This window comes from Aythya fuligula, chromosome 23, assembly GCF_009819795.1.
Source record: "Aythya fuligula isolate bAytFul2 chromosome 23, bAytFul2.pri, whole genome shotgun sequence".
In the NCBI taxonomy this organism is placed as follows: Eukaryota; Metazoa; Chordata; class Aves; order Anseriformes; family Anatidae; genus Aythya; species Aythya fuligula.
The window spans coordinates 1,424,305-1,444,395 of record NC_045581.1 but is presented as its reverse complement, the minus strand read 5'-3'; the positions used below and the strand labels follow the sequence as shown (position 1 = coordinate 1,444,395).

Here is a 20,091-nt window from a genome sequence, read left to right as displayed (position 1 = left end):
CAGACTGGGTGATGAGACGCTGGAAAGCAGCCTAGAAGAGAGGGATCTGGGGGTCGTGGTAGACAGCAAGTTGAATATGAGCCAGCAGTGTGCCCTCGCATCCAGGAGGGCCAATCGTGTCCTGGGGTGCATCAAGCACGGCATTGCTAGTAGGTCAAGGGAGGTGATTGTCCCGCTCTACTCTGCGCTGGTGCGGCCTCACCTCGAGTACTGTGTGCAGTTCTGGGCACCACAGTATAAAAAGGACATGAAACTGTTGGAAAGTGTCCAGAGGAGGGCTACGAAGATGGTGAAAGGCCTGGAGGGGAAGACGTACGAGGAACGGCTGAGGTCACTGGGCCTGTTCAGCCTGGAGAAGAGGAGGCTGAGGGGAGACCTCATCACAGTCTACAACTTCCTCGTAAGGGGGTGTCGAGAGGCAGGAGACCTTTTCTCCATTAACACTAGTGACAGGACCCGTGGGAACGGGGTTAAGCTGAGGCAGGAGAAATTTAGGCTGGACGTCAGGAGGGGGTTCTTCACAGAGAGGGTGGTTGCACACTGGAACAGGCTCCCCAGGGAAGTGGTCACTGCACCGAGCCTGTCTGAATTTAAGAAGAGATTGGACTGTGAACTTAGGCACATGGTCTGAACTTTTGGGTAGACCTGTGCGGTGTCAAGAGTTGGACTTGATGATCCTTAAGGGTCCCTTCCAACTCAGGATATTCTATGATTCTATGATTCTATGATTCTATGATCTTGGAGGGCTCTTCCAACCTAGATGAGTCTGTGATTCTGTGATATGTTGTCACCATATGTCCAAGTGCTTCTTGGTGGTGCAGGGGGCACCTCTCCTCTGGTACATGCTGTGTTCATAACACAGCATGGGAGCACCAGCTGATTTCAGATACCAATGCTATTTAAGTGGTTTGAGTTGTGGTCTGAGACATGGCTGGATTTGAGGATGCAAAGCCCCGGGGAGGTGGAATTTCAGCCCTCTCCCAGCCAAGTGAGTGCTCATTGCGCCATGGTTTGTGGTGTCTGCAGGGTTCATGTGGAGTTTATGACACTACACCAAACTGGTTTCCACTTTGGCCCTGGGATCTGGGAGAAGACAGGGATGTGTTCGGGCACTGCAGTGCCATCCATCCGCTGCTTCACTCTTCCTGAACATACACCTTCTGGGAGTCGGGATGGCAAAATTGAAACGCAAAACTGAGTGGTGAAAAAATGACCTTTTGTCATGGTTGTGGTCAGGCACGCTCCTCAGGGGAAAGGAGACAGCTTGCCTTGGTGCTTTGCTTCCAAACTTATTCTCATCTAGATGCTTGCATGACCCCATCTGTCTGGATTGTATGGTTGCTTCCAGATGGCCAGGGGTTCTGCAGTGTGGAGAAGAGGGCTGGTGAGGTGGCATGTCGCAGCCAGGATGGGACCTTAGGCTTCCCTCTGTGACATTACAGAGCTGGTGCTGGCGTGAGGAGGGGACAGCAGGGCCTGGGTAGGAGTGCAGCACCAGTGCCACATTTTCAGGGCAAGGAAGAGGATGGGACTGTGAATTGCAGCCTCACATAGAGATGTGAATAGCATGGTCAGCTCTGTGGTAGTAGGAAGATGGAGGTATAAGCAAGGCACAATCCAGAGATGGACACAGCATCATAAAAAGGCAAGAAGGCAGCAAGCTGGGGCTGAAGGCAGATTGGAGGATGTGCCAGGAGTGAAGCTCATTTAAAACTTTGGGAATGTTTGACCTAGGGGAACACAAACCATAAAGTGTGTGCTGCAGCAGCCAGTTTTGTACAGAGATGCTGTCTCTGAACATAAAGTCCCCTGAAGCTTTTATGAATTTGTGGCTAAGCTTAAGAGATCTTAAACTGCTTATGAAAATCTTAACCAGGGTTTCTGTGCAATCAGAGTTGCATTCTGGAATTGCTTTAGTAACCCAAATTTGTTACTACCCACTGTTCCTTCAGCATTTCAGAACTGCTTTAACCATATAGATGAGGAAGAGTTTGGTTTAGTTTTGTCTGCCCCCCTGCTGTTACGTTGCAAGCTGAGTCATGGTGGCAGGTCAGGGTCCTTGTGCTGCAGAACAGGTTGTGTGGTGCTGCTGAACCCAGGATTTGGTGACATTGACTTGGAGGAACCATATATTCTTCCATGGAATTGAAATGCATGTCTGTGAAGGAAAAGTCTTCTTCCTTGCATGTCAAGTATACTCAGAGCATGGTCTATACTCAGACCATGAGCACATGGTCTGCAGGAGGAGTACCCCGTGGTGATGTGCTTTCTGCTGGTGTGCACCTCACCTGCCTTCGGGGTGAACTTGCTGAAGGAGGTGAGCGCAGTCACCGAGGGCTTCTCCAGCTGTTGGGGCTGAGTTTGTGTACTGTTTCGGTTACCAAGCAATCCTCCCCATCAGGGCACCTGATGTAAGTCCCGTGTGCTCACTGCTGAGATGGCATTTTAATATACGAACATTGTGATTCCAATGTGCTGTTTCTTTTACAGACTGAATTAAATCGTGGGCAAACGAGAGAGAGACATCGTCAGAATTACAGGCTATCAAGTCCACTGTAAGTAATCTCTGTTTTGTTTTGTTTTGTTTTGTTTTGTTTTTTTTCCCTAAAGAATTATCCTGATGCGTGCACTGCCCTTTGCAGTGGACTCAGCCTGGAAACATGAGTTGTTTTGCTGTTTGGCTGGTTTCCTTTGCTCTTTCCTTGGTATATAAGAGAAACTTTTGCCTGGCAAGTCCTGCCAATGCTGCAGCAGCATTTTATAGTATTGAGAGTAGTTACAAGAAGTAATGACAGGAGATCTGCTAGTGCTGCCCACTGTTTGTATTGTGAATCTCTCTCTGTCGTAAATCACTGAAAATCTAAGGTAGCACCTGCCCCATCATCCAAAGCTGCAGCTGAGAGATGTCGTCATGAAGACCATGATCTCCAGGTAGCACAATGCCCTACTGCCCTCTGGCTTGCTCATAGCCTTATCTGCTTTTATAAGGCATTACCTTGCACAGTTCTGTAAGAACTGAGGAACTCCACGAGCTACTGAAAAAAGGGGATTTGGTTTCCCTCAGCTGTGTCTCTCCAGAGTAATTCATCTACAGAAATTGGTAAATGCTAAATGTAGCTTTTTTTTTTTTTATTATTTTTTCCACAGACACGGTAGCTTAGTGGTTACCGGTAAGAAGGGAGCTGTACCATTCCCTTGTCAGAGCAGAAATAGGACCTTGTATTTTGCTTAGTCCACTCATTTTCACAAGTCTGGTAACATTTTAAATATACTTAAGGTATGTCAGATATGGTAATTGTTGTTTAAATTTGGAAATGGGCCAAATGACTTAAAAGTTATCACAGAGAGAATGACCAGGCGGATTTTCCAGTAGTACAGCAGCTGTTCTGACATAAGCCTGGCATCCTTAAAAACAGGCTAAAATTCAATGTATAGAAGAAAACGTCTATTATGGTTGGAATGTAATGGAAAGGCCGGGTTTCTGTTGGAAATGCTTCCCACTAAGCTCATTGGATCTCGATCTGGCTGAGACAGGACCAAACAACAGAGAAAATCCTTCCATCTGCTTGAGTACTGCAAACAGCAGAGTTTTGCCACCAATAGGGTTTTAAGGAACCACTGTAATGAAACGTTTCAGTGTGCTGGAAACAAGAGGCAAGCAACATAAAGCCAAGCACTGCAGTTTTCCACTTCTCATTTAGAAGGAATGAATTCTGGAGGCCAACCACAATATAGATGAAGGATTCCTTCAAATGTCTTGTCAGTGACGTTCCCACCTGGAGCTCAGATATCAGGTGCAGCCTGCAGCATTTCTCTTCCAACTTCTGGGGGTTCCAACCCCAAATCCATCAGCAAAGAGCTTGTTGTGTATATGTGGTGATGGTCCCAGGACATGGGGTCCATGTACAGCTTGACACTGGTTGACTCTTCCTCAAACTCCTTACGAGGACTTCAGGATCTGTTTAGGAATTGGAGAGACAGTGTGCCTGGGCATCTTCACAGGAATTTATTTCAGCCTTAACAAAGCAGCTCAAAATACCAACAAGACTGTCCAAAATAGCATTTCTTAGCATTTTATCTCAAGCTGCATGGTGAAACTCTGATCCAATTCAGACCAGAGGGAATTTTGTCACTGATTTCCTTCATCAGGGTGCCAGGCTTTGTTTCTGTCCATTGCAAACGAAACAGGCATTTCTGTTCAAGTTTGCTCCATTGCACTTAAAGTAAAACCCTAAGAAATGGTGTTCGAATGAAATAATAGCTGGAATCCCCCATTTTAGTGCCTGTACTTTGGATTTGGCCAGAGATGTGCAATGTTAGCAGCTGGAAACCATATGCCATAAAATCCATGTGACTCGTTTCTTAAGGATTTGCTGATGTTGTGCCAATGCCATGCATTGCCATGCTGTGCATTAGCTGCTGTTGTACTGATCTACAGAGAAGGCAGTGCAGAACACAAGCTAAATGAAAGTCAGCACCGATAAGCAAAAATAGTAGAGGCATAACACATGACAGAGAGAAGAGACTACTCAGGTCATGAGGAGGCGGAGATGAAAGTAAAAGCAAAAGATGTGCCTTTTCTGAGAAAAAAAAAATGGGAGAATAATGAAAATAAAGAGGCTGAAGTTTGAAGATAGATTTTGACTGAGAGAAGGAGAAGAGAAACTGAAAAGAAACTGAAAAATAAAGGAAGAATATATTTTCTTGTCTATGCAGTGATTCTCTTTAGCTTCTCCAGGTTGTATCTGAGCTGGGGGCAGAGCAGGGGTAGGCATCTACAACCTGCCCTTTGGAAGCTCTCTTTCTCTTGCTCCAGCATGCCTCCAGGTTTACTGGGGAGAAACCCTCCTACAGTTTTCAGCTGGGTGCACTCGATGTTTCTCTGCTTCTTTACTTTGTACTGCTGAATTTTCCTTGGAGAGGTATCTGTCTGGAGAAACGGTGTCCAGCTAGGAGAATCATCTTTTGCCATCGTCATTCCAGAGGCCATTTCCAGTAATGGAAAAAATATGTAGAAAGTAGCCTGAATTGCCCCAGAATGGTTGTGCTCGCTGCTGTAGGCAGCAGGTGTGCTTGTTTGTTGACCAATTGTTTAAATGTTAACTTTTGTGCAGAGTTCCTGACAAAATCAGCTGCAGCCCATGTGTTCATCAGAAGAGGCTGACGATGGAACATTTGGGATGGTATTGAATCATCTCAGAAAGCTTTTTCATAAACAATTATTTTACATTTAGGAGTGGATATGTAGTCTATAGGAGAAAACAGGGTATTAACATGTTTTTCAGGCGTTCTTTAGTTGGCAGTTCTTAAGTGTGAGTGTTTGAGCTTGTGGGAGGCAGTGTTCAATTTGCGCTTGCTGGAAAAGTCTCATCTTAAATCCTCTTTTACCAAGCTAATGTGCTCTGTGCGTCACAAGTGGGGTAAAGAACAGCATCTTGGGCAAAAATTGATGTGATAAATCAGCTTCACAACTGTCTTTGATCTTGAGTAAGTCCTGTGCTGTAAATACAGTGCTCTAAGTCTAGCCCAGTGTTGGTGTTGGTCAGCATGGAGGAGCCAACACTCTTCAAAACGGGGTTTTAAAATGTAATTAATTACTCTTCATAGCAATGAGCCCATAAACATGAGACACCTTTCTTAGCAAGTCGGAGCAAGTGCAGGACTTGGGAACGTGCAAAGTTCATGCTGGAGGGGATCAGAAAAAGGAAGACAAAGCATTAAGATAGGACTGATTTTTTCATGCATGCATCTAAGACGTGGGTGTTACAGCAGTTCAAGTAAACCACTACTCCAGTCAATAAGAGATGACATCTCAGGGCAGTCAGTCTCACTGAGCTGAGACCTTAATGTGGGTTGCACTTTCTCCATGGGGTTCCTCATTGGCACCTGCACCTCTCAGTGACAGTGTAGGGAGTCCAACGACTTGAACCCTGACTTCTGGCCATCTAAGGTTAGACGAACTTAATCCTATCCAAGGAATAGACAGTTCTTATCCACCCCTGTAAAGTCTAGTTGGTCATGATGTATCGCATGGTGCTACCATATCTTTAGACTCTGCTAAATTAAATTACCTTACACTCCACATCCCTTTATTCTCTTTGAATGTGGAGCATCCCCAGGGTTGTAGGACCGAATAAAGAGTAGTCCTCAGAGAACTTTGTATTGAACACAACTGACCTCTTCTGCTGGCTTTTCACTATTGCTCCCTTGAATGAAGCTGGGCTATTGTGCAGCTAAAATCTCAGGCAGGTGGGGTTAAATCCCCCATGCCTCCCTGTTTTCTGTGGTTTATACTTCAGCCCCATCCATGCACCCTCCGCCTGCATGGGGCAGGATGAAAGCATCAGGGCTTTGAGCAAGTTCCCATTAAACCAATGCCATTCTGTCATTGCAATGCACTATGCCCTATGGCAGAAAATAGTTTCATAAGGAAGGTGTTTTTTTTCTGTCTCATTGTAAATTATACGTATCAATTTGTTTCACTTAAAAAGCACCATCCCTATTTCTTTGGGAGTACTCCACCCATTTTCTGTTCTATCCGCTGGTGATGCTGTCTTATTTCAGTGGAATAGGAGTATTTCCTCCCCGAGTGTCTCGTTAATAGCTGTATTTGCTGACAAGTGTGGTAGGTTTAATAGAGCCTCCCATTCAAATTCATTGTAAGAAGGGTTTGCCTTTATAGACAGCCAATTTCAACATTCTGCCCAAATGAAATGTCCGTGCTATAGAAGTTGGACTCGCATCATTGTCTGGTAGCAAAAGACAGGAAATTAAAGAGGCAAAATTTCAGTAAAAGAGTGTGTATCCTTTCTCTTTACCTGCTATTGTAAACGACACAGAAGATTACTGCAAGCTTAAGAGCAGATTTTATTCAGAAAAGATTTGCTTTTTATTTGTCAGTGAATGTATGTGCTGCGTTAGGCAGTGCTTTGTGTATAGTCAGTTTTACTGTGTAGTCTGTTTGGAAGGGAAATATAATTACAAAAATTGTAAAACCATGTTTGCAGGAGATTAGGAGGAATTCAAGTTTGAAACCATTTAGATACATTTTTCAGAACTGACTGTGTTTCAAGTTACTGTATTTGGTTACTGCTGCAGTGCCAGGTTATGTGTGCATTACACTGAGCATAAGTCCCTGAGGTTTGTCTTAATACGAGTTATGTTTAGATTACCATTACAAGCAATGTCTCGTAAATTGTAGACATTCAGTCAGTTATTCTTTTTGCAAAATATTTACTGTTATTCTCTATAAAAGTAGCAGCGTTTAATTACTTAACTACAAATGCTGAAGTAATCTTTTTCTGTTTGTTTTCTCTTGGATGTAATTACAGAAATGTGGGAAATACTTTTCCAAGGCTTTTGAACTCAAAAGTGGAACAGAAGGAAGACACGGGGGGACATACACCGTTCAGTGTTATTTTCCTTGCACAGGAAAAAAAGATCATTATGAGATGAGCAGCAAAGTCTCAAGTTTTCAAAGGTTTGCATAACAAACAAGAGACACATTGTGGGTTGCATCTTGACTTTGAAGACTTGCCACTGTCAACTGAAATAAAATGGCAAGGTTTAAAGCCTTAACCAAGTTCACAAGGAAAATATTTGGACTAAAAGTTTTGGAAAGTTTTCTCTCTTTGAAGTAGTTTGTCATGTGTTACCAATGTGAACTTTATTGACCTTGAAACATTTTTTTTTTTGAATCAAATAGCAACTAGTGACACTTTAGTAAAATCTTTAATCAACAACCATCTCCTGGCGGCTCCAGCTTTGTAGCAAATGCAGGCAAAACAGGGAATCTACAGAAGAGCCCTTTATTATTTGTAAATGAAGCCTGCCAAAACCTTCCCGAAATAGCATTCAAAGACCCTTTTAAGGTCATGGATCCTGAACAAAGCCAGAAGAGCACAAAAAAGGCTGAGGAAAGTCCAAGAAAGAGGCTTCCCAAAGGAGAGGCTTTCCAAGCCAGTATTTCATCTGCAGCTACGTATCAGGGCAGCTCTGCTTCTTCGCAAGGAACCCCCCTCCGAGATATCATACCGCAGCAGCACTTTTCTGGCTCTTTGCCGATTCCAAGAGAGGAATCTCAGGAGAAGACTGGACATCAGAAGCAACCTAAGCCTTCCTCCTTTGAACATCCTCCCCACATCTCGCAGCTTCAGCAACACACACTGTCACCAGCATTTATGTCTCCTGGGAAACCTGAGCATGTTCTTGAAGGGCCCACGTGGCAGCTAGTTGATCCAGTAAGACCAGGTCCCTCTGGCTCCTTTTCATCACCCGGGCTTCACTCGCATCACGGCCAGCTCCTACCTTCCCATTCACCGATCATTCCTGGAGAGGACATGCCGTCCGTTCAGAAGGTCTATATCCCTCGCCCTTCGCAGGTTTCCTTGAAACAAGCTGAGGAAGTGCACAAGAAGGAAAAGAAACCTCAGAAGCCAGGCAAATACATTTGCCAATACTGCAGCAGGCCTTGTGCGAAGCCAAGTGTGCTCCAAAAACATATCAGGTCACACACGGGTGAGAGGCCATACCCTTGCATTCCATGTGGCTTTTCTTTTAAGACTAAGAGCAATTTGTATAAACATAGGAAATCTCATGCTCATCGAATAAAAGCTGGGCTGGCCTCAGGGATCGGAGCAGAGATGTATCCGTCAAGCTTGGAAATGGAAAGGATCGGTGGGGAGGACTTTGAGGAGCCCACGGAAGGAGAAAGCACAGATTCGGAGGAGGAAACGGGTGCAATGTCGGGCCATCCAGCAGAGCTCTCCCCCAGGCAGAAGCACACCCTGTTGTCCAGTAGTTTGCTGAGCACAGGGAGCCAAGGCTCCAGCCACGACCGGTGTTCCTTGTCTCATTCCAGTATGTCCCAGTCGCTTGAGGACAGCAGCCAGTTTGTGGAGCCATCATCAGACCACACTCTGAGCCATAAATCTGAAGATACCCATACTATAAAACAGAAGCTTGCACTCCGCTTAAGCGAACGGAAGAAGGTCATAGATGAACAAGCTTTCCTGAGCCCTGGGAGCAAAGGGAGTACCGAGTCAGGCTACTTCTCAAGATCAGAAAGTGCAGAGCAGCAGATAAGCCCACCAAATACTAATGCAAAATCTTATGCAGAAATTATTTTTGGGAAATGTGGTAGAATTGGGCAAAGGACTGCAATGTTATCTACAAACACAACCCAGGGGTTTCCGCACCTCTCTACCGAAGAGAAACCTAGTATGGTACCGTTATCTGTGCCTAGAACACAGGTTATTGAACACATCACTAAGCTAATTACAATTAATGAAGCTGTTGTAGATACCAGTGAAATAGATAGCGTTAAACCTAGAAGAAGCTCTTTATCTAGACGTAGCAGCATCGAATCTCCAAAGTCTGGTGTATATAGAGAACCATTTCAGCTTGATATCAAGTCTGGTTCCAGTAGCCAGTTGGATGCATCGAAAGTGTTGACATCCCACGGTGAAAAAATTAAGCCCGAACAATCATTGTTGTCACTTCAGCAATCCCACAGTGCCACAGAGACAGTGCCTCTCCTAAGAAGCCACTCAATGCCTTCTGCTGCATGCACTATAAGCTCCCCACATACCTTTAGAGGTAGCTATTCATTTGATGATCACATCATGGAGCCTGAAGTCTTAAGTCGCAGCCAAGCATTTTCTTCCCATCCTCGAATGCTAAAACGACAACCAGCTATTGAGCTACCTTTGGGAGTAGAATATGTCTCAGAGGAGGTTAGCTCTGCAAACAAAGAGACTGTTTCCAAACTTCCCGAGGAGCCTGAAACCAAGGAAAGCGATCTTACCAAAAAGTCACGGAAGGGACCGAAAGTTAAAGGGTTCATGTACGAGTGTAACGTATGTGGTGCTCGGTATAAGAAAAGGGATAATTATGAAGCCCATAAGAAATACTACTGTTCAGAACTGCAGCTCTCAAAGCCTCGTTCTTCCACTTCCCATACCTCTTCAGAGACAGAGAAAAGTGTGGATCCTGACACATGGCCCCAGATGATGCATTACAAACTAGGGAGCAGTTTGGAGCTTACTCCACTCCGAAAAAGACGAAAAGAAAAGAGTCTGGGTGATGATGAGGACCCTCCAGCTTTTGAGATGTCTGACACTCCCTCCTCCAGTACTGGGCCAGGGACTCAGTTTGCAAACCCAGCATCATCTGACGTTGCTTTAAACTTAACCCGTGAATCCATTAAGTCACCAGCAGATCCGGGTAAATCCACACCTTCTGATGTCAGTGCCAGCTTCCATTCCAGGAATACCAAACCGGCTTCAAGTACAGAGGGCAAAGAGAGAAGAACAACCTCAAAGGAGATCTCCGTCATCCAGCACACGAGTTCCTTTGAGAAGTCTGACTCCATTGAGCAGGTGAGCAGCTTGGAGGGAGAAGAGAAGCCCTTGTCACAGTATTCATCTCAGCCAGCCACGCAGCACAGCCGACCACCCCATTCTTTGCAGCCCAAGCTGGTACGGCAGCCCAACATCCAGGTCCCAGAGATTCTGGTCACGGAAGAACCTGACAGACCAGAAACAGAACCAGAGCCTCCTCCAAAAGAGCCAGAAAAAACAGAGGAATTTCAGTGGCCGCAAAGAAGCCAAACCCTTTCTCAGCTCCCTGCAGAGAAACTCCCACCAAAAAAGAAGCGGCTGCGGCTGGCAGAAATGGCTCAGTCCTCCGGAGAGTCCAGTTTTGAATCAGTCTCTCTCACCAGAAGTCCAAGTCAGGAAAGCAGCATATCCCATGGCTCCAGCCACTCTGTATCATTTGATCGTGAAGATCACAGCAAGACAGAGTCCACCAGCCAGCCCTCTGAATCCCACCCGAAGCCTCCTGGTGTTGGCTCACATATGTTGATGGTACCAAGCCACCATCATCATTCCAGGGAGATGCGGAGATCTGCCTCTGAGCAGACACCTAATGTGTCCCATCCTTCCCAGATGTCAGAGACCCGCAGCAAATCATTTGACTACGGGAGCTTGTCATCCACCCCTGCCTCCACCCCTGGCCCCTCGACCTCCTCGGCTCCACAGGAGAGACGGAAATGCTTCCTGGTCAGGCAAGCTTCCCTCACTAGACACCCAGAGCATGACCCCGACTCGGCCCCAGCAGGCCGGCCGGAGACAGAAGATCCAATTCCTTCCTCAAGTAAATCTCCTGTGACAAGTCTGCCCCCTCAGCCAGCATCTTCATCCCCTTTGCCCTCTCACAGCACCTACCCAAGTGATAAGAGTCAGCCGAAAGACAGTCCCCAGCCAGCGTATACCCAGCCATACACAGAAGCTCTGCAGGTCTTTCATCCCGTACCCCAGCTAACGCTGCATGAAAAGCAGTACATGTCCCCTCAAGTGTCCATCTTTCCCTACCAGCACCTCCTGCCACAGCCGGGGCAGTCTGCAGAGCTCTTCGCCGCACACACGATGTCTGACATTCTCTCTGCTCAGTTCTCCATGCCTCAGATTCCTCCTTCCATTTTTCAGACCCCGCCACTGCCTCTCCAGCAAACGCTCATCCACCCAGGCCAGCTTCATATCGCCCCTCCATTAATGTCTCACCCTGCCGAGGTGCCCTTCAGGCAGCATCCTTCATTCCTGCCGGTGCATTACCCCAGCTCCTCACCGATCCCTTCAGCCTTTTTTCTGCCTCTTCAGTCTCAGTTTGCTCTCCAGTTGCCAGGTGAAACTGGTGGACATTTACCACAGATCAAATCCAGTTTGTTCCCGGCAGCAGGAACCTCCAGCCTTTCCCCATGCACAGAATATGGCTCAGACAGTAGGTTACATCCTCTGACCCGCACCACAAGCCCTTCGGTGTCCGTATCCACGTCTCAGCTCATTGTTCCTGCACGCTCAGACCCAATGGTGTCGCTTGTTGTCCCCGTTCGCATCCAGACAAATATGCCATCCTACGGGAGCGCGATGTACACAACGCTGTCCCAGATCCTGGTCACTCAGTCCCAGTGCAGTTCCTCTTCTATCGTTCTCCCAAAATTTGATGATCGCCAACCCAAGGGTACCCTGGTCTGTAGCGCTGATGTTCACGGGCTAGGTTTTGATCTGGCACAGATGATCACAGAGGATCAAAGAAGCATTTTACAGAGCCCGTATCTGAGAGTGCCCTTGCCCCTGCCAGAACGAAAAGGCTATATGCCCCTCACTTCCCCATCGGACAGTGTCCTTGGACTAGAAGGGGGCCCGTCGACAGTCGGTGGAAGCAAGAGGATGCTCTCTCCAGCTGGTAGTTTGGAGCTGACAATGGAAACACAACAGCAGAAAAGAGTGAAAGAGGAGGAAGTGTCTGAAGCAGAAGAGAAGTTGGAAGTGGTGAAGCCACCCAGTGCAGTGGAGGAAGGGAAAAAGCAGGATAAATCTCACTTTCTTACAGAAAGTCAAGGCAGGGTTGAGGTTGAAACACCACCTAGTTTGTCCTTAGAGCAGTCAGAGCCAAAGGAAATCCCAAGTACTTTGCAGCAAGCTGTGTCCCATTCAGGTTCTCCGAGTTTTGAGGCACTGGAAGAGTATAAGCAGCCAGCTGGCAAGCAGTTCCTCAGCAAGGCACCTTTACAAACCGTGAAGAAAGAAGACTCCAAAGAGCTGGTGGAGCAGTCTCCACCAACCCCTCCAAGTCCTGCACCTCTATCTGAGGTTGCGCACAGTGCAATGAAGTCTCGAGAAGGTACAGATATGAAGAAGGTACTTCAGTTCCCCAGTCTCCACACAACCACTAATGTCAGTTGGTGCTATTTAAACTACATAAAGCCAAATCACATGCAGCAAGTCGATCGACGGTCTTCAGTGTATGCCAGCTGGTGTATTAGCTTGTATAATCCTAACCTTCCGGGTATATCCACTAAAGCAGCCCTGTCCCTCCTGAGGTCCAAGCAGAAGGTGAGCAGGGAAACCTACACCATGGCTACAGCTCCACGTCCAGAGGCAGGCAGGCTTGTCCCGTCCAGCTCCAGGAAGCCAAAAATGACAGAGGTAATGCAATCCTATATATTTCTCCTCATCTGTTTGGATACATGGGAAGAGGGGGACGAGGGATGGGGAATTGCTACAGTTAGTTTAATAGGAATTTGTTCATCCCCTTTCTCAGTTTGGTAAGCACTTGTTCTCAGTGAAACTTTTAGAGTGAAGAAGCTAAAACCCACTATAATCCAAAAAAAAAAAAAAAAAAAGGCAAGCCTGCTCCAAGGCAATGTGCCATATTTCTGTTCTCCAGTTTCTACTTGCCTTGTAATCAAAAGAGCATGTAGGAATCACCACCGCACCATGAACCGCCACTGCTCGAGCACAAAGGATTAGACTTGATTTGCATTTTGTGTCTTGATATTTCAAATAGCTTTACAACATTTTTTTTTTAATTTTTTTTTTAAGAAATGCTGTTATAATTCCCTACATTTTGCATGTTATAAACGAAAAAGGATTACCTTGGGGAAATGGGATTCTGTCTGGTTGTGCATCTACTGATCTCACATTAATGAACATGGAGAGGCGTGCTTAAAAGTATTTAAAAATATTAAAGGGAGATTTGCAAGTGTATTTAGTCTCCCAAAGAAGCATATAAGCATGCAGTGACATTTAGAAAAGTGCCTCAGTAGGTTAGACATGGAGTCTTGTAAAAACAGCCATGTCGTTTAGTCCATTTAGTTAATGTCCTTAGCTGTCTGCCTGCTTTTCTAGATATCTACGGATATTTTATACCTAGTCTTTAGAATTAAGAGGAGCAAGGTAAACGGCTTTGCACAGGCAGAGCTCACCAGAGTCATTGGCCACATAGGTACAGAAGTCTTTAAGATGCTTCTGGTAACTGCCTAGTGTTTTGTATCTCACTTTGAGGCCAAATTTTTTTTCTCTCTTGGTTAATGCTGAACCATACAGATCCCTTTAATCCAGGTCATGTTCATGTAGATTAGCAAACAGAATTGCTCTAAAGATTTTGCAATTTGATATTCATCTCAAGTCAATTTATATTGATGGATTATTCATTTTATTTCTGAATCATGAAATGAACTCTGAATATTAAATTTATTATAATCACTGCTGCAGCTGCTGCTTATAAATATGTCTTAAAATACACAGTAGAGTCACTATGATTCAATAAATCTTTATTTCTATTCAGCATTTCCATCATTCTCCTGCAGAAATCCAAAAGACTGAATTTCTGGGGACCTAGGGGCAGATAATTACCTGTGCAGTGCAATAACCACACTGATGCTTGATATTTATGCACTCTTTTTCAAGGGATTTTAACTGAAGGGTGTTGTACCATCCTTGATTTCATTCTCTATAGAAGTGCCTGTGCTCCTCTGAACTTTGCTCTTTGACATGGTGCTAAAATGCACACGAAGTGTGTATTTCAGAAATACAGGAGACCCTCATACCATGAAGTTAAAGGTTCAGATCTAGACAGGAGTGGCTCAGCCCTTAGTCATCAAAATACTTATTTCACTGCATACATTTACTCAGAAGACTCAAAAAAAAAAAAAAGGGGTTACACAAAACCCTATGAACTGACTGGTGGTAAAAGTTACAATTTTCAGGATAGTTTGCAAAAGTTAGAGTTTGTCCTGCAAAATTCACCTAGAAAATGGTGTAGCCAGATTTTAATACTAATACCTGCTGCTGAAAGGAGTGGGTTTTGCAGAAATAACGTTAATTTCAATGGAGACAAATTGACCTCATGCCAAGTAGAGAAATATTTTTAATTAGATGATCAGTGGGAGTGAAATCCTCAGTTTAGTCACTAAAATACGTATGACTGGCACAGATTAGGAAGTAGCATTGCTGGTTACTCAGGAAGATGCGATTACCAGGAGCTGCGTAGCAGTAGCATCAATCGAAGGTTGAAAGTTCAGCCTTCAGTTAACTCTGCTCTAGCTATTTTCCTTAAATATTTTCTTCTTTATGTAACTATAAGTTGTCAGTCAAAACAACAGAAAATGTAAAATGGCTCTTACATTTTGTACAATTATGCATGCAGCAAGCTACCAGCAAGCAGTTGTACTGTGTATACTGTCTACGTACTTGGCTTGATTTCTAAATTACCAGTGGGATTTACTGAGCAGATCAATTCTGAAGTGACTGTAGGCTGCAACATGCATGTAGGGATGGTTAATTACACTGTATTGGGCTTGCACAGTTTGTAAATTAAACAAGATTGTAAAAGGAGGTAGTAGTGACTGTATGATTTTGGCTCTCCATGGTGCCTTTCATCTGTCTATGTTTTGTGCTTTCAAAAGTTGCAATAAATAAACCTCATTCTGCATCTAGAAAGTCAATTGTTTTGTATTCCTCAGTAAATAAGGAAATGAACTGGGAAGGTATTCACTAGCAGTGTTACGAACACACAGCTCCTATCAGGAGGTGGTCACACACTGCTCAGGGTGCTCTGGGTATCTCTTGCCACCGCTTTCCCCCAAGCACAGAACCCTCACTGCCCAAAGACACCCTCATAAGCCCACCTCTGCTGTTAAATTGTCAAAGTGGTCCCCGGCACAGTTCTGGCCTGGGCTGGCAGCCCTCTCCCTTGCAATTCACAGGCACATTTAGAGAGGTAGGACAGGCTGGGGGCCATTCCCAGGAGGTGTCTTGGAAGTGTATGTGGGTCAGATGGTGTGGATGTGGTCTCATCTGTGTGAGCTGATGAGACACGGGGTAGTCCCGGGTGCATTTAATGCTCTGAGCTGAGCTCAAGAAATCACTGCACGAATTTGAAATGCTTGACTTCAGTGTTGCAAAGCTACTTTTTAGTCAATCCATCCCTCTTGCCGCTGCAAATCTGGTGGTAGCTTCAGCAGTGTGCTGCCAGGGAGGCTGGGCTGCATCCCTCTAAATTTTGCATGTCTCCCTTTGAGCTAGTCACTCGTGGCTTCCTCTATAACCATGGGAGACAAAGAGGCACCTCTTGGGTGATTCATCCCCCCCTTAAGATGTGTGTCTAAGGCAGGGCAGATGAATCACTGTTCAGAGCTGCCACTGTTTCCAGTGACTGTAAAGAGTCAGGGATGACCAGCTCTGATTTAAACTTCTACCAGTTCATTTGCTACTTTCAGGCCAAAATCCCTCTCACAACCAACCCTGGGTCTCTCAAACACCTTCAGCCTTTTTCCAGAAATAATATATGAAGTGAGAATGTGGGCGATTCAGTTATAGTTCAAAGGTATTACTGCATTTATGTAAAAAGTAACCTGGGTAAAAGGCAGTCTGCTTCCCTCTTTCAAAGCTTCAGAGACCCATTATTTGTAATGTTAGGTTTTAGCAGAGAAATGTCCCAAGGTTTCATTCCAGGTGGGGAGCTCCCCTTGCACTGCATGGAGGTACAGGGGCAAATGTAATATTTAGGCCCCATACACTTTAACAAATAATATTAAATATGTGAGATGAGATGTCCATGCACGACCAAAGCTGGGTCTGAACAAAGGGTGGCAGGTTTAACAGTGAAAAACGCAAAATCATCCTGGGAACACGTGGGGAGGTTGAGGATTATTTTCTCCCATTGTTTTTTGGCTTTCTACATACTGCACCCTTGGCAGCAGGGTTTTGGTGAAAGGAAATCACACAAGAGCTTTGACTGTTATGTGATTTATATCAAGTTTAGATGGCTAGAGTCCAAAACTGTGTGAATGTGTGTGCATGTGTGGAGGGGGAAATCCAAGGGCTGAGGTTAGATGTGTGAATTCTAGAGATGTCTGCTCTCGAGATCTTTGTGGACGCATATTTTAGAGAGGATTATCCAAGGACAGTTTGGGACCAGGGACCCACGGCCCTGCCACATGCTCAGAGTGACCCCAAGCCACCACACTTCTTTGTGCCTCGGTGTTCCAGCTGGCACCGTGCTGCAGGGGGTGGTTTAAGCACGTTCCCTGCTTGTAAGTGGTCACTGTAAATGTAACATATCCAGCTGAGCTGCAAATCCAGACACAGAGGCCCCATTTCTTGAGATGTTTTCCTAATTACTGCACTTAGCTGTCAGGAGCAGCGTGTGTGGTAGGTTGCTGGTTCTTTCTGAGGCAGCCTGCAGTGTTTGGTCTGTGGAGCTTGTAGAGTGATTTTGTATGTAATCAATGATTGTTTTGCTCTTTTGGGGAGATAGGTTCATTTGCCTTCGCTCCTTTCTAATGAAGGTCGAAAAGATATAACTAGAGCTGAGAAGGAAGAGGATAAAAGAGGAAAATCAGAAGAAGAGGCTCTCGTAACCAAAAGAGGGGAGCCGGTCAGGATCAAGATCTTTGAAGGAGGGTAAGTGTCTCGTTTTATTTCTCTTTTCATATCACAGCCAAGTGTATAGGAGTTACTGATGTTGATGATGGCAAGTCAGTGAAGGTGCCATGTGGAGGTGAGCAGAAGGCCAGATGTAGTTGGATTCCAGGTTACTTTCTGCAGCCACCTCAGAAACCTGGCCCTCCAGATTACTAGGTACTTCGGACTGCATTCAGAATCTTTTTTGAGTTGTCTTCAAGTTACAAACCCCATGATCTCTTCTCTGAGCAGGTGGTTGAGTGAAGACAGCTGAAGAACACAAATACATCCTGTAGCTCTCTCTGATGTGACAGGGCTATACTCCCCATCTTCTACATCTTTCCAGAGCCTTCCCCTGAAAATGAAGTTCCTAATGGTTCCTACCATTATGATGAGAAACTGGGAAGATCTTTTGTGATGCTTGTGTTTTAGGTGGGGGAGAAAAGAAGTATTGTTATTGATGTGATTTTAATCCCACCCAGCTAAAGCAGCTCAAACCAGAATGGATGCAAGGTCAAAATCTGATGTATATCTTAATTCATAGGTCCAGGTAATTCAGAGTGCTCTTCAGTAATTCAGCACTGGTCTATTATTACTGTTTATCTTTTCAAAAATGAAAAATCAGTTAATGAGTAGCGTGTCTGTGGGATGCAATTATGTTTCATACTTCAAGATCATCCTTCCTGTGTGCTGCAGAAGGGGCGAAAAAGGCTTGAGAAATCCTTAGCAGGATTCATCAGTTCTGCCCTTGCCATTGGGTGGTCTTGGTTTTTGTGCATTAGAAAAAGGCTTTAATTAGTCAGTGGTTGTGGTTTTCTCTCTGCTTTTACCTGTTGAAGTTTGCTTTTATTTTAAAGCGTTTCATTAGCAGATGATCAAACTAGCTAACCAAGAGAGTAAAGTAGTGCTTTGTGAAAGGAAACCTGCTTGTTTGCTCAGGACAGCTCACCTCTCACCCAGACACAGGCACTATGCCTGCAGCTCGGGTTTAGATACCTCGGTATGAGTGGTGAGCACAAGGAGCTAAAGGAGGAAAGGAGGAGCCTTTCCCTGTCACATTCACATCAATCTGGACTGGTTGTCACCTAAAGTGATTTAGGGAGGGAGCTGGGGGATGGCAAGAAAGCAACAGACTGGGAAATACGATGGGCTCAGTACATTGCCATCACCCTCCCATTGCAGATAGGGCCCCCGGGACCAACTGAGCACTGGGTTTTATTGACTTAAAAGCCCACAAGGAGCCTACGTTTCCCTCGGCTGGGTTCTTGTGGATGTTTCAAGAGGGACTCTTGGACTCCTTCCTAGGTGTGATTAAAAAGGCTGAGTTAACATGAATGAAAATCACCTTGCCCCTTGCAGAGCTGCTCCTCAGAGGTTTTTTGAGGAGAGACGCGGAGGTGCTTCGGAAGAGCCACATCTCTGCAGCCCTATGCTCCCGTGGGAAGGCTGTCTGCTGTCCCCAGCTGAGCAAAACGGATGGGGAGTCACATTTTCTAAAAGACAGACACAAAATAAAGCAACTTCTCCAATATGTTCTATATAAGCCAGCACCAGGGAATGTATTAGTCATCCTGAACGTATGCTATGTTTTATTTTAAAGTTCCTGTAGCATTGGCTTAAGGCAGCCGTCCTTCTGGATGCAAGATAGAATATAGTAGCTGTTTAATGCCAAGCACAGGCATGAGCATAACACACCAGTTCGTAGAAATACATTTAATATCAAAATTAGATGGCATACACAGTGTTGAGAGGTCAGGAAGGATAAGATGTTCTCCCGAGATGCTTGGTACAGACCTGGTGGTTCATGCCTAAGTCCCAAAGTTTTCCTACAGTAAACTACAGTAAAGGAACAAGCTTGCAGATGAAACTGTGTGGTGCCTAGGGATTTGCACACAATACTAAACGGATCACATCTATTTCCTGCCATCTCTTCTGTTTTACAGAAAGTACATCCATTCTCAAAATGTTAGTTCACCTACTTCCTCCCCACACCTCCAAGATTCCCTCTTTGTCTCATTCCTCTCTTTATTTATCAGTTTCACATGGTCTGCTCCAGGCTAGACCCATCCTTCCAGTGCAATGTAGTTGGTTTCAAATTTGGAGCCAACCCATGCTCTGTTGCCTCAAGCAAGGAGGGAGATTATAAAGAAATTTGAGTGTTCATACACAAGTTGAACTTGCTACAGCTCTTTTAGCTCCCTCTTCCTCTCAGCTTTTGCTTCTTTAGAGCTCATCACTTTCTCAATGCTATTTTCAACATTTGCATTTTCCCTCTGCATGTCCTTCTTCCAATCCTATTGCTGCCTTTCCCTCATTGCTAACAATGCTTATAGCACTGCTAGGACCAGCCCTGCTACTTCCCCTGCTGCTGTCCAGCCTGCTGGCTAGAATTGTATTCCTTGGCTTTCAGAGAAGACCAGGAAAGCCAAATTTCATGCTTCCATCACAGCTACTGCCCATTTGTAAGGATGATCTTGCCAGAGGCTCTAGGAGCTGTGCCCTTTGTGTCGTGGCTCAGGTTTCTTGGGGACTGTGGGAGGAACGTGTGTGGTTCTGCCTCGGCTTTCGCACAATTAGATGTAGATGGGATCTGCAGAGTTTCATTTGGGCTCCAGTTTAAAGAACAAATTCCTCTTTGAGCAAGTCTTAAGACCATTCCACACGTAATTTCAGTGGTGACTTTCTGCCTACAATCATTAAATTTCATAGTACTGAGTATACCTCCACAGGAGCCAGCACACAGCCCCCAGCACAAGCACTGCCCTGCACTTGACTGCAAAGGAGGTGGGAGTCATTCAGCATCCCTCACGCAGACTGGATGCTGCCCTGCCTCGTTAGGATG

At 45.2% G+C, this 20,091-nt stretch overlaps 1 protein-coding gene across 6 annotated transcripts in view; it reads left to right on the top strand.

Annotated features, from left to right (window-relative positions):
* Positions 1-20,091, top strand: part of HIVEP3 (HIVEP zinc finger 3) — a 257,490-nt gene that overhangs the window by 185,680 nt on the left and 51,719 nt on the right. For all 6 annotated transcript variants that reach the window (XM_032202102.1, XM_032202101.1, XM_032202105.1 and 3 more), the window contains 3 exons: positions 2,491-2,555; positions 7,332-12,989; positions 17,104-17,249. In XM_032202102.1, the coding sequence (XP_032057993.1) occupies positions 7,875-12,989; positions 17,104-17,249 (5,261 nt within the window). In that variant the 5' untranslated portion in view covers positions 2,491-2,555; positions 7,332-7,874. The remainder of the gene's footprint in view (positions 1-2,490; positions 2,556-7,331; positions 12,990-17,103; positions 17,250-20,091) is intronic.